This window comes from Salvelinus namaycush, chromosome 15, assembly GCF_016432855.1.
Source record: "Salvelinus namaycush isolate Seneca chromosome 15, SaNama_1.0, whole genome shotgun sequence".
Classification (NCBI taxonomy): Eukaryota; Metazoa; Chordata; class Actinopteri; order Salmoniformes; family Salmonidae; genus Salvelinus; species Salvelinus namaycush.
The window spans coordinates 33,613,938-33,629,403 of NC_052321.1; the positions used below are offsets into that span (position 1 = coordinate 33,613,938).

At 43.5% G+C, this 15,466-nt stretch overlaps 2 protein-coding genes across 5 annotated transcripts in view; one reads left to right on the top strand and one right to left on the bottom strand.

The window, feature by feature from the left end:
- Positions 1–6,760: 6,760 nt before the first annotated feature.
- LOC120060470 (cyclin-K-like) lies at positions 6,761–14,624 on the bottom strand. Of its 2 annotated transcripts, none has more exons than XM_039009809.1 (10): positions 12,941–14,624; positions 12,602–12,683; positions 12,210–12,341; positions 11,849–11,954; positions 11,369–11,426; positions 10,956–11,125; positions 9,967–10,184; positions 9,812–9,845; positions 9,594–9,665; positions 6,761–8,574 (listed from the first exon to the last, which is right to left on the bottom strand). In XM_039009809.1, the coding sequence occupies exons 1-10, from the start codon at positions 13,135–13,137 to the stop codon at positions 7,973–7,975; spliced, it is 1,671 nt and encodes a 556-aa protein (XP_038865737.1). In that variant the 5' UTR covers positions 13,138–14,624; the 3' UTR covers positions 6,761–7,972. The 2 variants fall into 2 exon arrangements, with proteins under 2 accessions (XP_038865737.1, XP_038865736.1); XM_039009808.1 differs by having other exon boundaries at positions 11,369–11,453.
- The window catches only part of setd3 (SET domain containing 3, actin histidine methyltransferase), a 71,300-nt gene continuing 69,643 nt past the window's right edge, over positions 13,810–15,466 (top strand). For all 3 annotated transcript variants that reach the window (XM_039009807.1, XM_039009804.1, XM_039009806.1), the window contains exon 1: positions 13,810–13,926. The gene's annotated coding sequence lies outside the window, so the exon portion shown is untranslated. The remainder of the gene's footprint in view (positions 13,927–15,466) is intronic.

A 15,466-nucleotide genomic window follows, 5' to 3' on the forward strand; every position in this document is an offset into this window, starting at 1 on the left:
TGCTTCTATAACAGCCTCCACTCTTCTGGGAAGGCTTTCCTCTAGATATTGGAACATTGCTGCAGGGACTTGCTTCCATTCAGCCACAAGAGCATTAGTGAGGTTGGCTACTGATGTTGGGCGATTGGGCCTGGCTCGTAGTCGGCGTTCCAATTCATCCCAAAGATGTTCGATGGGGTTGATGGCAGGGCTCTGTGCAGGCCAGTCAAGTTCTTCCACACCGATCTCGACAAACCATTTCTGTATGGACTTTTCTTTGTGCACGGGGGCAGTGTCATTGCTGTAACAGGAAAGGGCCTTCCCCAAACTATTGCCACAAAGTTGCAAGCACATATTCAGATTCGTCTGTCGGACTGCCATATGGTGAAGCATGATTTATCACTCCAGAGAACGCGCTTCCACTGCTCCAGAGTCCAATGGTGGCGAGCTTTAAACCACTCCAGCTGATGCTTGGCATTGCACATGCTGATCTTAGGCTTGTGTGCGGCTGCTCGGCCATGGAAACCTATTTCATGAAGGTCCCGACGAACAGTTCTTGTGCTGAAGTTGCTTCCAGAGGGAGTTTGGAGTGTTGCAACCGAGGACAGACAATTGTTTCGCGCTACGCGCTTCAGCACTCGGCGGTCCCGTTCTGTGAGCTTGTGTGGCCTACCACTTCGCGACTGAGCCGTTGTTGCTTCTAGACATTTCCACTTCACAATAACAGCACTTACAGTTGACCGGGGCAGCTCTAGCAGCTCTAGCAATTTGATGAACTGACTTGTTGGAAAGTTGGCATCCTATGATGGTGCCATGTTGCAAGTCACTGAGCTCTTCAGTGAGGCCATTCTACTGCTAATGTTTGTCTATGGAGATCACATGGCTGTGTGCGCAGTTGTATACACCTGTCATCAACCGGTGTGGCTGAAATAGACGAATCCACTAATTTGAAGGGGTGTCCACATACATTTGTATATATAGTGTATGACTATGTATATGATATCTTACCTATAGGGGTTCAGGAGTTGTATGTAAAACGAATGAAGTCTGATAGCTGTGCTGAGTTGTATGCATATGTAAGACCAGTGAATACTGTATATGAGTACTCATAAGAGTCTTATATACTGTATGAGTTCTGTTGGCTAGTCTGAGGTCTGAATAGGCAGTTATAAGCTGTTAAAAGACAGTTGATGCATTCTCTCGGATATGTGTTCTAAAATCCGAACTAAAGGTTTGCTGTCAGATTGGTAAAGTAATCTGAATTGAGTTTGACACATTGTCAATCTATATAGGGGCATAATAAATGTATACCCTTTTTTGGGTTATACAGAAGGGTGTGTAGAAATGTACGTTTACACATCCCCATGAATTCTGGGTAAAAAACATTCTAATTGGAGAGAATATACTGTATTGAAAGCAGAAGATAGGCTGGCTTTGCCCAAAATGTCACCGTATTCCCTATTTAGTGCTCTACATTTGACCAGAGCCCTATTTACCTTGGTCAAAAGTAGTGCACTTAATAGGGAATAGGTTACCATTTGGGATGTATCCGCTGTGTTTCAGTGTTGTTGAGGAGTCTGGATGCAGCAGGTGACTTTGAACAGTGACGTACTGACTGTGTGTTTGACCGGACTCGTAACGTACAGTATAAGTGCTGTGTGAACAAAATGAGCAGGAATCAACAAGGAAAAGCTTCATATATAATATATGAGGTATATTCCTGATATATGAAGATAATTCTGTTTGAATCGAGGACCGCGACAAAAGCATATACTGTTCTGTACAGTGTTGTCTTTAATAGTCAGGCATTGATGACTAAGGAGTTTCCTAACGGAAAACTGTATGAATAAGTGTCCATACACACTCAAAGTCTTCACAAATTCAACTTTTGCAAAAGTGACCTTGTTCTTAAACAGATAAGTCTACACGCAACGGACTGACTTTTATATTTGTTCATTTGAAAGCACAAAGTTCTGATTAGAAGTTTGACTATTTTCCTATTGTTACATTCAGACACACCGCTTCTTTATCTCTCTATGCTGAACCGGTGATAATTCTATGTTCTTTTTTCAGACTCTTTTCCTGTGCTACATAGTTTAAGGTATCCTAGGATATACAGTGTTATGTACATACATACGTACTCCTGTAGCATACAATGAACTAGCATGCCTTTTTATTTTTTCCCACAAGCTGTATGTAGCTGAAATTGGACTGTTATTTTAGCAAATTTAAAACGTGAGAACTGAAGTAAGCCTCTTTTTAATTTTTAAATAAAATTGAAGTATACTTTCTTTTTAACCCCTGCTGTGTTTGTCAGTTGTGAATGTTGATGGAAGTGTAACTTAGTGATACCTGTATATACAGTCCCAGTCAAAAGTTTGGACACCTATTCATTCAAGGGTTTTTCTTTCTTTTTTTACTATTTTCTACATTGTAGAATAATAGTGAAGAAATAAAACTATGAAATAACACATATGGAATCGTGTAGTAACCAAACAAGTGTTAAACAAATCAAAATACATTTTATATTTGAGATTCTTCAAAGTAGCCACACTTTGCCTTGATGAAAGCCTTGCACACTCTTGGCATTCTCTCAACCAGCTTCATGAATGGAATGCATTTCAATTAACAGGTGTGCTTTGTTAAAAGTTAATTTGTGGAATTTCTTTCCTTCTTAATGCGTTTGAGCCAATCAGTTGTGTTGTGACAAGGTAGGGGTGGTATACAGAAGATAGCCCTATTTGGTAAAAGACCATGTCCATATTATGGCAAGAACAGCTCAAATAAGCAAAGAGAAACGACAGTCTATCATTACTTTAAGACATGAAGGTCAGTCAATCTGGAAACTGTAAAGAACTTTGAAAGTTTCTTCAAGTGCAGTCGCAAAAACCATCAAGCACTACGATGAAACTGGCTCTCATGAGGACCGTCACAGGAATGGAAGACCCAGAGTTACCTCTGCTGCAGAGGATAAGTTCATTAGAGTTACCAGCCTCAGAAATTACAGCCCAAATAAATGTTTCAAAGTTCAAGTAACAGACACATCTCAACATCAACTGTTCAGAGGAGACTGTGTGAATCAGGCCTTCATGGTCGAATTGCTGTAAAGAAACCACTACTAAAGGACACCAATAATAAGAAGAGACTTGCTTGGGCCAAGAAACACGAGCAATGGACATTAGACCGGTGGAAATCTGTCATGTGGTCTGATGAAATGTAAGATTTCTGGTTCCAACCGCTGTGTCTTTGTGAGACGGATGATCTCCGCATGATGGTTCCCACCGTGAAGCATGGAGGAAGAGGTGTGATGGTGTGGGGGTACTTTGCTGGTGACACTGTTGGTGATTTAATTAGAATTCAAGGCACACTTAACCAGCATGGCTACTACAGCATTCTGCAGCGATATGCCATCCCATCTGGTTTGCGCTTAGTGGGACTATCATTTGCAATCCTCCCCCTTTTTCCTCCAAACATAATGGTCATTATGGCCAAACAGTTATATTTTTATTTCATCAGACCAGAGGACATTTCTCCAAAAAGTACGATCTTTGTCCCCATGTGCAGTTGCAAACCGTAGTCTGGCTTTTTTATGGCGGTTTTGGAGCAGTGGCTTCTTCCTTGCTGAGCATCCTTTCAGGTTATGTTGATACAGGATTCGTTTTACTGTGGATATAGATACTTTTGTACCTGTTTCCTCCAGCATCTTCACAAGGTCCTTTGCTGTTGTTCTGGGATTGATTTGCACTTTTCGCACCAAAGTACGCTCATCTCTAGGAGACAGAACGGGTCTCCTTCCTGAACGGTATGATGGCTGCGTTGTCCCATGATGTTTATACTTGGGTACTATTTTTTATACAGATGAACGTGTTACCTTCAGGCGTTTGGAAATTGCCTCCCAAGGATGAACCAGACTTGTAGAGGTCAACAATTTTTTTTTTTTTTCGACTTCAACTGTATACACATACACGCATAAAAAGGAAAGATGGCTAACAAGCAACCTTCAAATTTAAGGAAGAGAGGAAGGATGCCTTTACTAAAGTGTTCATTCAGTACTGGTACTGTATGTATATATATACACATATATACACAAAACAGAGGCTGGGCGATTATTTTGTTATTGTTTCATCTGTGGATTTGCCCTTTAAACAGCTGCATATTATCAAGGTATCAAAGTGGCACCAACAATAAGGTAAACAATAGGCCTATAGCAAATGCAGCATATGGCATTAATTGCTGTGAGATGTTACCCCACTCTTCCACCATGGAACCTGCAAGTTCCCTGACATTTCTGGGGAGAATGGCCCTAGCTGTAACGGCTTTCTTCCTGGGATGAAGGAGAGGACCAAAACGCAGCGCGGCTAGTGTTCAACATGTTTAATAAAGAATAATAACGTGAACACTACAAGCTACAAAACAATAAATGTGAAAACCGAAAACAGTACTATCTGGTGCAGAACACAAAGAAAGAAACAATCACCCACAAACCAACAGTGCAAACAGGCTACCTTAATATGGTTCCCAATCAGAGACAACGTAAAACACCTGCCTCTGATTGAGAACCATATCAGGCCAATTAGACAAACCTAAACAAGGAAACACATAACATAGACTACACCCACCCAGCTCACGTCCTGACCAACTAAACAAAGACTAAACAAAGGAAATAAGGTCAGGAACGTGACACTAGCCCTCACCCTCCGATCCAACATGTCCCAGATGTGCTCAATGGTATTGAGATCCGGGCTCTTCAATGGCCATGGCAGAACACTGACATTCCTGTCTTGCAGGAAATCACACACAGAACGATCAGTATGGCTGGTGGCATTGTCATGCTGGAGGGTCATGTCAGGATGAGCCTGCAGGAAGGGTATCACATGAGCGAGGAGGATGTCTTCCCTGTAACGCACAGCGTTAAGATTGCCTGCAATGACAACAAGCTCAGTCCGATGATGGTGTGACACACCGCCCCAGACCATGATGGACCCTCCACCTCCAAATCGATCCCCTCCAGAGTACAGGCCTCGGTGCAACGCTCATTCCTTCGACGATAAACGTGAATCTGACCATCACCCCATGTGAGACAAAAACGCGACTCGTCAGTGAAGAGCACTTTTGCCAGTCCTGTCTGGTCCAGCGACGGTGGGTTTCTGCCCATAGGTGACGTTGTTGCCGATGATGTCTGGTGAGGACCTGCCTTACAACAGGCCTACAAGCCCTCAGTCCAGCCTCTCTCAGCCTATTGCGGACAGTCTGAGCACTGATGGAGGGATTGTGCGTTCCTGGTGTAACTCGGGCAGTTGTTGTTGCCATCCTGTACCTGTCCCGCAGGTGTGATGTTCGGATATACCGATCCTGTGCAGGTGTTGTTACACGTGGTCTGCCACTGTGAGGACGATCAGCTGTCCGTCCTGTCTCCCTGTAGCGCTGTCCTAGGCATCTCACAGTGCGGACATTGCAATTTACTGCCCTGGCCACATCTGCAGTCCTCATGCCTCCTTGCAGCATGCCTAAGGCACATTCACACAGATGAGCAGGGACCCTGGGCATCTTTCTTTTGGTGTTTTTCAGAGTCAGTAGAAAGGTCTCTTTAGTGTCCTAAGTTTTCATAACTGTGACCTTAATTGCCTACCGTCTGTAAGCTGTTAGTGTCTTAACGACCGTTCCACAGGTGCATGTTCATTAATTGTTTATGGTTTATTGAACAAGCATGGGAAACAGTGTTTAAACCCTTTATAATGAAGATCTGTGAAGTTATTTGGATTTTTACGAATTATCTTTGAAAGACAGGGTCCTGAAAAAGGGACATTTCTGTTTTTGCTGAGTTTATTTTGATTTGTTTAACACTTTTTTGGTTACTACGCGATCCCATATGTGTTATTTCATAGAGTTGATGTCTTAACTATTATTCTACAATGTATAAAATAGTATAAATAAATAAAAGTAGGAGTAGGTGTGTCCAACCTTTTGATTGGTACTGTATATATACACATACTTACACATAAATAGCAGTGAGTACCCAATTGTCATGCTTGAGTAAAAGTAAAGATACCCTAACAGAAAATGACTCAAGTAAACGTGAAAGTCACCCAGTAAAGTACAACTTGAGTAAAAGTCTAAAAGTATTTGGTATTAAATATTCTTAAGTACCAAAAGTAAATGTAATTGCTAAAATATACTTAAGTATCAAAAGTAAAAGTATGAATAATTTCAAATTCCTTATATTAAGCAAACCAGACAGCAGTTAGTTTTACGTTTTTTTTTTTTTTTACAGATAGCCAGGGGCACTCTCCAACACTCAGACATAATTTACAAACAAAGCACGTGTTTAGTGAGTCCGCCAGATCAGAGGCAGTAGGGATGACCAGGGATGTTGATAAGTGTGCGAATTGGACCATTTTTTGTTTGCTAAGCATTCAAAATGTAATGAGTACTTTTGGGTGTCAGAGAAAATGTATGGAGTAAAAAGTACATTATTTTCTTTAGTAATGTAGTTTAGTAAAAATAGTAAAGTACAGATACCCCCCAAAACAACTTAAGTAGTACTTTCAAGTATTTTTACATCAGTACTTTACACCACTGATAAATAGAAGAGATGGCTAACAACCAACCTTGATCAAATGTAAGGAAGAGGAAGGATGCCTTTACTAAAGTGTTCATTCTGGGCCTCAATTTAAATGGCTTGACAAGGCTGCCTCCTACTGGCTAATCCATCTAACGACAAGAAGCATGGGTGAAAGACTATAGGAATCATGTACACAACAGGGTACAAATAGGATTATTTTTGTATATTTTTATTGTCACATACATTGAAAAAATAAATGAACAACTTTAGAAAAAAACAAATGTTTAATGCCAAGTAACTTTGCTTAGAGTAACGTTTCACATATTACAAACAAACTAAGTAACAATGGAAGTACACAAGGTATAATGAAAAGACAACTTCAACATTTAAAAAAAGTTTTTTTAAACCATTAATTCATGGCAGTGCTGCACTCTTAGAAAAAAGGTTCCCAAAAGGATTCCTTGGCTGTCCCCATTGCAGAACCCTTTTGGTTCCAGGTAGAACTCTCTGTGAAAAGGGTTCTACCTGGAGCCAAAAATGGTTCTTCAATGGGGACAGCCAAATAATCCTTTTAGGTTTTAGATCGCACCTTTTTTTCCTAAGAGTGTGCAAGCATTAAACATACTTTTTTCAACAACAAAACGCAAAACGTCCAAACACCCATAAAAAGGTGTGTTTATTTAAAGTGTGTGAGTGTGTTTGTCCTGTGTGTGCATCATGCAAGTGTGTCTTTATGTTCCAGTCCATGCACAATGCTACAATGGTAGACTATTCATTGACATTAGAATATAATACTGGTTTAGTAGTGTGTTTCAAACAGAAAGGAATGCATGTGGAAGATACTGTACATCCAAGCCATGGAATGGTTCGAGTGGAGCTGCCATTTTCCTTTTTGGTCCCACCATTCTTTCCTACATTTGTACAGCAAGCTAACCTAAAAGTTTTCATATAAAAAAACGACAAACATGTTACTAAAAGGCTAATATAAAAACAGCCATAGTACAACAAACACACCACATTATGTATTTCACACTAACTAACTTGTGCAATGGAAGTTAATGGTTGGTTCTTGATGAGGTGTGGCTGTGCTGTTTGGCTTGTTGGAGATGTAGGGTTGCAAAATTCTGGTAACGTTCCCCAAATTCCTAAGTTTTTCCAGAAATCCAGGTTGGAGGAGTCCAGATTTCCTGGTTATTCCTTACGATTCCGGGAATGTTCCAACCAGGATTTCTGGAAAACCTGAGAACAGTATTTAATTTTGCAACCGTAAGATGACAGCTTCAGAAAACTACAGGGAGTACATGAGGCCGGTCTCCTCAACTGGCCTTGCTTTAACTTCTCCATCACTAAAGCTGCCTGTCAGTAACACTGGAGACTCCTGTCTGCTGTAATAGGACTAGTGTTGGTTTGGCACATCCAGTCTCACCCCCATCACCTCATCCACGCCCCCTGACTCATGCCACCGATGGGGGGCATGCCAGGGGGCAGCGGAGGGGGTACCTGGCTCTGTCCTCCAGGGGGTGGGGGATAGTTGCTTGGAGGGATGCCCATCACAGGCGGGTATTCCCCGTGTCCGGGGGGCATGCAATGAGGGGGCGGGGGAGGGTAGCTGTGGTTGTACCCCGGCGGGGGGTAGGCGGGTGAGGGTGGAGGGAGGTTGGGTGGAGGGTAGGAGGCGGAAAGTGGAGGACCAGGCGGTGGGGCGTTAGGGGGGTAGACGTGGCTGTGGTAGGCCAGTGGAGGGCCATAGGATGGGGGGATGGTGCTGTAGGACGGCCCCTCTGTCTTCATCATAGACTGGAGGCTCTGGAAACCCTCTCCTGACATGTAGGAGCTGGAGGTGGGGATGCCCATGATGTAGCTGGATGGGGGTGGTGGAGGGGGGCGATGGGGAAGCGGGGGAGGCTGGTGGAGGGAGGCTGAGTGGGGGGGAGGTGGAGGTCCTTTAGGGGGCTCCGCTGGGCCTCCTGCCCCAGTTGGGTCTGTCTCTCCTGGGAGAGGGGCGGCGGGGAGGGAGGCTGGAGGCTTGCGGTCTACAGGGAGAAGAGAATTAGAGAACCCTTAGAGAAACAACTGAATCAAACCACTTAACCGCTAACAAACACACCCCCCTTCCTAGACGGGTCACGTAAACAAAGCTGTCTAGTGAACGGTGCTGTTTCGAAAGCAGAGTGGTTTAACAGCTGATAAGGTCATTATCAGATTAGGTAGAGAGGTCAGACAAGGCATACAGTAGAGTAGCAGAAGGATGGGGTTATATCCTGTCCACCATGGCCATATACCACACCCCCTAGAGCCTTATTGCTTAAGTATCCCCTAACTATCTAAACGCTTGTGATTTTAACCTGCAGGCTTACAGGGAATCTCCTACACTAAGTCTGATATCGAATCTAATAAGTGCTCATCATACAGTACTTCTGCATCATCTAACCTGTCACTGAGGGTCTAAGCCTGGCCTAGACGCCTCTCTTCTCTCAGCCAATCAGAGGAGAAGTCAGAGCAGACCAGTTAATACCAGCAGCTAACCACTTCTTCCTCCCTAGCTCAGTTAGCTCTTTCGGGGGCTAAGGGGACAGACTGGAGGGGACCAGGGGCTTCTCAGAGGTTGTGTCCCAATTGGCCCTATTCCCTATCTACTGTAGTGCACTATGTAGGAAATGGGGTGCCATTTGGGACACATCCGAAGGGCTTTCGCAGGGGCTTCTCAACCACTTAGCAAGAATGCCATGTGTCAATAATATATTCAGCAACATGAGACGTTACAGTACGGAGTGGAGTGGACAGATCTGTGGAGCATTTACACCAAATCAATTATTACACTGTGCAATAAGTATTTCCCATACGAGAATAGCAGAAGGAAAAACAATAAGGCTAATGGACATGGGACTGTCTTCATAAAACTTCAGGATAGGATTTATTTCCTTACATTTCGATCTATGGATATTCCCTCTGGAAACCAACAGGTGCGGAAGTTGTTGCACTGGTGTAGAGGCTTAGTGAATCTGGGTATTAGCGTGGTGGTCTTTTGAGTGGACCAGGGTAGGGGACTCACCTGAGGGGGGTTGTGATGTGGGTAGAGGGGGCATGGGAGGCTCCAGCCTGGGGATCTTAGAGCCCACTGGCTCTGGAGAAGAGAGAGATGGAGAGAGACCGCAATAAGTCATACTCTAACATACCTACTGTTATGAATCCTTTTAAAATGAATATTGGCAGCCATACGCTTCCAATAGATTCATCTACTGTCTCAGCCAGAGAAAAGGTTGTGCTCACCAGGTGCCTGGCTTTCTTCTTTAGGAGACGATACCTAAACAACGACATCAACAAGGGAAATGGGTGTCAAAAACAGCTCAATTTAGTGCCTGCGGTAATGAAAATAACATGGTGCCTGCCCTCACAAGAACCTTTAAACTGGGTGTCAGACTCACGTGGGCTCGTTTGAGCTGGCGAGGAGGGCTGGTCTGGGGCGAGACCTTCTTGCTGAGTGGTGGCGGGACGGGGGGACTGGGGAGCGGGGGCTGGGAGAGGGCCTGCAGCTGCTGAGGCGTAGGGGTGGGGACGGGGGTAGGCGGGGTCTTATCGCTGGGGGTCTGGGGCATTTGCTGCTTGCCCTGGGAGTACAGGTCTAGGATCTGGTGGCAGATGTCTATGGAGCAGAGGAGGAAGTCATTAATGAGAAGAGCATTTCATAAGTATGGGTCTAAATGATAGAGTACCACAGTATGGTTATCAAAACATCACGCCAGCCAACACAAAACACAGCCCTTATTTGAAGTATTCATCGGCTACGAAAAGCCAACTGACATTTACTCCTGAGGTGCTGACCTGTTGCACCCTCGACAACCACTGTGATTATTATTATTTGACCCTGCTGGTCATCTATGAACATTTGAACATCTTGGCCATGTTCTGTTATAATCTCCACTCGGCACAGCCAGAAGAGGACTGGCCACCCCTCATAGCCTGGTTCCTCTCTAGGTTTCTTCCTAGGTTCTGGCAATTTCTAAGGAGTTTTTCCGAGCCCACATGCTTCTACACCTGCATTGCTTGCTGTTTGGGGTTTTAGACTGGGTTTCTGTACAGCACTTTGAGATATCAGCTGATGTAAGGGCTTTATAAATAAATTTGATTTGGAAAAATGATTGGAACCATTTCCCTGTTTGACCGCCAAGTTATGGGTATTATAACTCCTCCACTGTGGGGCTCTATAACACGGCAATAAGCAAACAGTCTACAAAATTAAGTGTTAATCAAAAATGGTGTGAAAGAGAACCTTGAAAGAGGCATACTTTTGTCTTTAAAGTCTAAAAATAGCCTAACACAAATGACATACGAAACCAGAAAAGTGCTCGGGAGAGAGAGAGAGAGAGAGAGAGAGAGAGAGAGAAATAGAGAAGGAGAGAACAGCCAGTACCACCTTCCAGCAGCTCCACTGGGACATCCTGGACAAACTGTTCCCACCATCGCCGTGAAGACTGCTTGGACGTCCACTCCTGGATGTCAAACTTACACAGCCGTCCAGCCAGGTACATGACTGCTACAGCTATGATCTCTGGTTCCCACTGTAGGGACAGCATGGTGCACAAGCTGGGGGGAGGAGAGGAGAGAGAGACGCATGTGTGCATCAATTACAGGGCACATATTAATAAAGCCTCTCAGAGTAGGAGTTCTGATTAAGGATCAGTTTAGCCTTTTAAATCATAATCAATAAGAAGGGGGACCTGATCCTTGATCAGCACTGATTACATTATAATACACACATGGATATCGCTGTTCTTCCATGGTTCTGCCAATTTAAGCATTCCATGTTCGGGTTGTTTAACTGCTCACCTGTCATTCACAAAGGTCCAGGCCATCTGAACTAGCTTCTGGACTTTGTTCTTATCACCTGAAACAGATCGGAAATACTTCAGATCTGTGAACAGAAAGAGGTGGATGAGTTTAGGGGTCGTTTTCATTCAGACAGGGTAATAATAGACTAGATCAGATTAGGATTATATCATTGTGATGAACTGTAGTGGCTGATTCACATCATCGGGCCGACCCCCTTCACATTGTCTTTTGCAGCACACTTCCAGCTACTATAGGGAACAGGTAACCAGGCCAGCCCATCATAGATCATAGCATAAATCAGGGTTGCCAAATGTTGGAAACTTTCCAAAAACTCCCAGAATTCCAGGTTGGAGGATTCCCGGATTTCCTCCTTATTCCCATCTTGGAATATTCCAACCAGGATTTCTTGAAAAGATGAGAATCTTAGGAAAGCTAGTGGAATTTTGCAACGCTAATCAAGCATATGTATCCGTGTACCTTTGAGCTGCTTGGCATAGCGGAGCAGGAACTGGTATGGGTGCTCCACCTGCAGGTCGAATTTAATGGTCTGCAGCAGGATCCTCTCCAGCACCATCACCTCCTCCTGTACAGGAACAGAGTCATGGAAAATATTGTGACCATGAAGTGTTTTGGATACAGACCCTGTCCTTCCCAGGGAGGGAAATATAATTTACTACCTGGTCAGGGGTCACAGAACTTTACACTAGCAACTTAAAATGAATAGATTTAATGCAATGTACGGGGTTCCCTCAATATTATAGTACCAACATAGATGCATGTATTACCGTCTTGTAATCCAGACAATTGTCAACGTTTACACACTTAGTGAGGCGCTCACCTTTGGGTCGTCTCCAAACTGGGCGAACTGTATGTCATTCAGCAGGCTGCGAGCCGTCTTGATGATGTCTTTACATTTCTTTGGGGTCTCTTCCACTTTACCGGCCAGGAATAGACAGCAACCCCCAGTCACCTGTAGAGACATAGCATTCGTTAGCCCGGGTATATACAGCCGAAGCATGGACATATAACACAGCCACAGATGAATAGGGGAAGCCCTTTTCAACCTGTGACAACGACTTCCATTGTAAAAGGCTCATCTAAACCATCTTTAACATAGCTAAGTCTGGTCAAAAGCTAAATCAGTAAAATCAACTCGACTTATGCATATTACAGGGATCTAAACTTGAGTTAGTCAAAAGCAAGAGTTGTAGATACAGTGTGAACACTTACATATCTGGGGAACTGCTTGAAGGAATGAAACATGTAGAAGCGATGAAAGTATATGATCCCTGTAGCCAACGTGTCATAGTGTCTGATCACAGGGTTAAGGAACTGAAGAGTTACTGTAACAGTGACGTGGATAATAAAATGCTGCATTGATCAGTCTGACTATAATCTGGCACATGTGAAATAACAAACAAACAATGCATTATTCTAACAGAACCATGACGCTGCACCAGTTTACTTTCCTGGCTGCCAACACAACCAAACCATCAAAAGAGACACCAGATCATGGATATTTGCACACAGTCAGTGTGTGTTTGTTGCTAATCAATGAAGGAAGGATACAGTCCCAGGCGCGTGCCCACGTCGAAGATGAATCGAGCCCCCTCTCTTCGGTACCGGGCCTCGGTGGCCGGGTCCAGGCCCTCGGACTGGGAGGGTGTGTGAGCCAGGTCCTTCTTGTCCCAGTACCAACATGGCTTGATGTGATCCAGACTTGCAGCTGGATTTCCAGGGATCGAATTCTCCCTGTATTCTTTCATTAACTATACTAGCTAAATTGTAGAAGCCTCGCTAGCTAACTAGCCCCTGCACACTGTACCGTTGTCAGCTTCCTAAGACAATAATTAGCGATGGAAGGGATGTAGCACAGCGATGCTATCTCTTTTTCACTTGAATAACCTCGCTAGTTACAGCTAGCTGCAGAAATCGTACAATTATTTAATCCATTCAATTAAAATAGCTACACTCGTATTGACGTGTACCGCGCCATATCTAATTCATCAAAATATGAAACAATCAAGTTGGGCGGACACGTTGTTCGCTTTAAGATCGTCGATTGCCATCTTTGTCAACAAATCATGTCGCCTGAATCGTAACCATTTATGGTAATTTTAAGTCCCTAAAGTAAACTTCCAATCACAAACCACGAAGGGGTGTGTTTTGTGTTTATTATGTTGCGAAGCCAAACGTTCCATTCGCGAGTGGCCAACTGACTGTTCGTATGACCAATGGAATTGCGGTAAATCTGATAACTTTAACCAATCCGTATAAAGAACCCGTTAAAAACGTTGCATTTTCGAAGCCAGTTGGATTTTTAACCAATAGGCAGACAAATCAAGCAGCGCACACCTATCAACAGCCAATACAAATCAAGAAATATAACATTGTTTACGTTGGTATAGAACGTTTTCGCTCCAATCAAATAGTTAGAAAACGGTGTTCCAGGCATAGCTCGCCCAAATCAACATCAGGTTTGGTTTCGCTCCCTTTACCGTGTGGAAGAGGATTGTGCAGTTTGACAGGAGAGGAACTACTGCACTCAATTTACGGTAACTTAGTTTCGCAAAACATATTATTAGCAATTATTTGCATGCAATTAACTGCTTGATATTACTAGTCATTCTGCTTTCCATTTACATTTTTACCTTACATTATTGCATTGCGGTGCGAACGTCGCTTGCGAATTTACGAGCCAAGCTAGCTAGCGTGTTTCAAATGTGTGTTATAATTTACCATTTCAACCAGATTACATTTTACTGTTTGCTTCCCTTTTCAAAGTTCACAGTATAACGAGCGTGGGAGCCTGCTTGTTTGCTAATCACATTCCACGATGTGTTTATTGGACGAGGCAAATGAATGGACTCGTCCGCTACACTGCAACCACGACTGTGAGCTAACCTAGCCAGATAGCTAGTCCAATTAGATTGCTTGTTGGATGGGCGTGATTCAGCTGGACAAACCTAGTAGGGAAGCTAACGTCAGTTAGCTAGCTCAGTGGGACTGTGATAATCTATTTCACTGTCAGCTGCTGCCTGTCATCCACTTTAGAGCTAACGTTATCGCAACAAGCTTCCTTGGGAGCATTAAGAAACCAAGCCCATTTTATATTCTCCGCAATCTTTCTAACAAGATGAAACATCTAACCAGTTGACTTGGTGGACAGTTAACGTTAGTAATGCATCGTATTTTTTAATTTATTTAAGTTAAAACATGTAGGTAACTAGCTGTCTTCAAGAATGCCTGCATGTGTGTGTCTCCTATGCATTTTAAATTGAGGCGTGCAGCTGGATCTACGAAACCAATTGTGGGACCTGGACTGGCCTTCGCAATAGACCACTTTCGAGGTCTGATAGATTTTGAAGTGAACTGTAACTAACCCATCTAGAGTAGTCAGAGAAAAAGTATTCAGAATAGTACAACTCCCATTTAGCTAGCTACATCTCCAATAATTTGTTTGACTACTCTAGATGGGTTAGATTTTTAAGTTAACTGTAACTATCAGACCTCAAAAGTGGTCTGTTGTGAAGGCCAGTCCGGGTCCCACAATTGGTTTTGTAGATCCAGCTACACGCCTCAATTTAAAATGAGTAGGAGACTCGCTGTCTAAATTCTTGTTTTTATTTGGTGGCCGTGCCTATCTTTTGCATTCATCTCGTAGGGGAGGGTCTGAAAACATTCAATAAACATTGATTTTGGAGTGAACTGTCACTTTAAGACTCCTCCATTTCTGTGGTAGGGTAAGGGTTTGAAACTTTGGCTCATTGATGCTTCATTTGGTCTGGGGAGTAATCAGTTGTCCAAACAGATGCAAAACGGAATGTTTTGCAACTAAACGAGAGTTTCGATTGGACAAGTCAGGTATGTTCTGTTTGCTTCCGTTTTAAGAAACGTTTTGCAACTGAATCTGCGTAATGAATATGTCTCTGGTTTGTCTATGGGTGCATACTCGATTGTGTTGGTGGAGGATTCTTGGCAGCCTTTCAAACAGTGTCAGGGGCCAGGGCAGGTGAACTATGCCAATGGCATGCTAGTGGCCAAAACCACTGAAAGGGGGTCAATTTGTCCATCGGAGTGGAAGAAGAGGGTTGG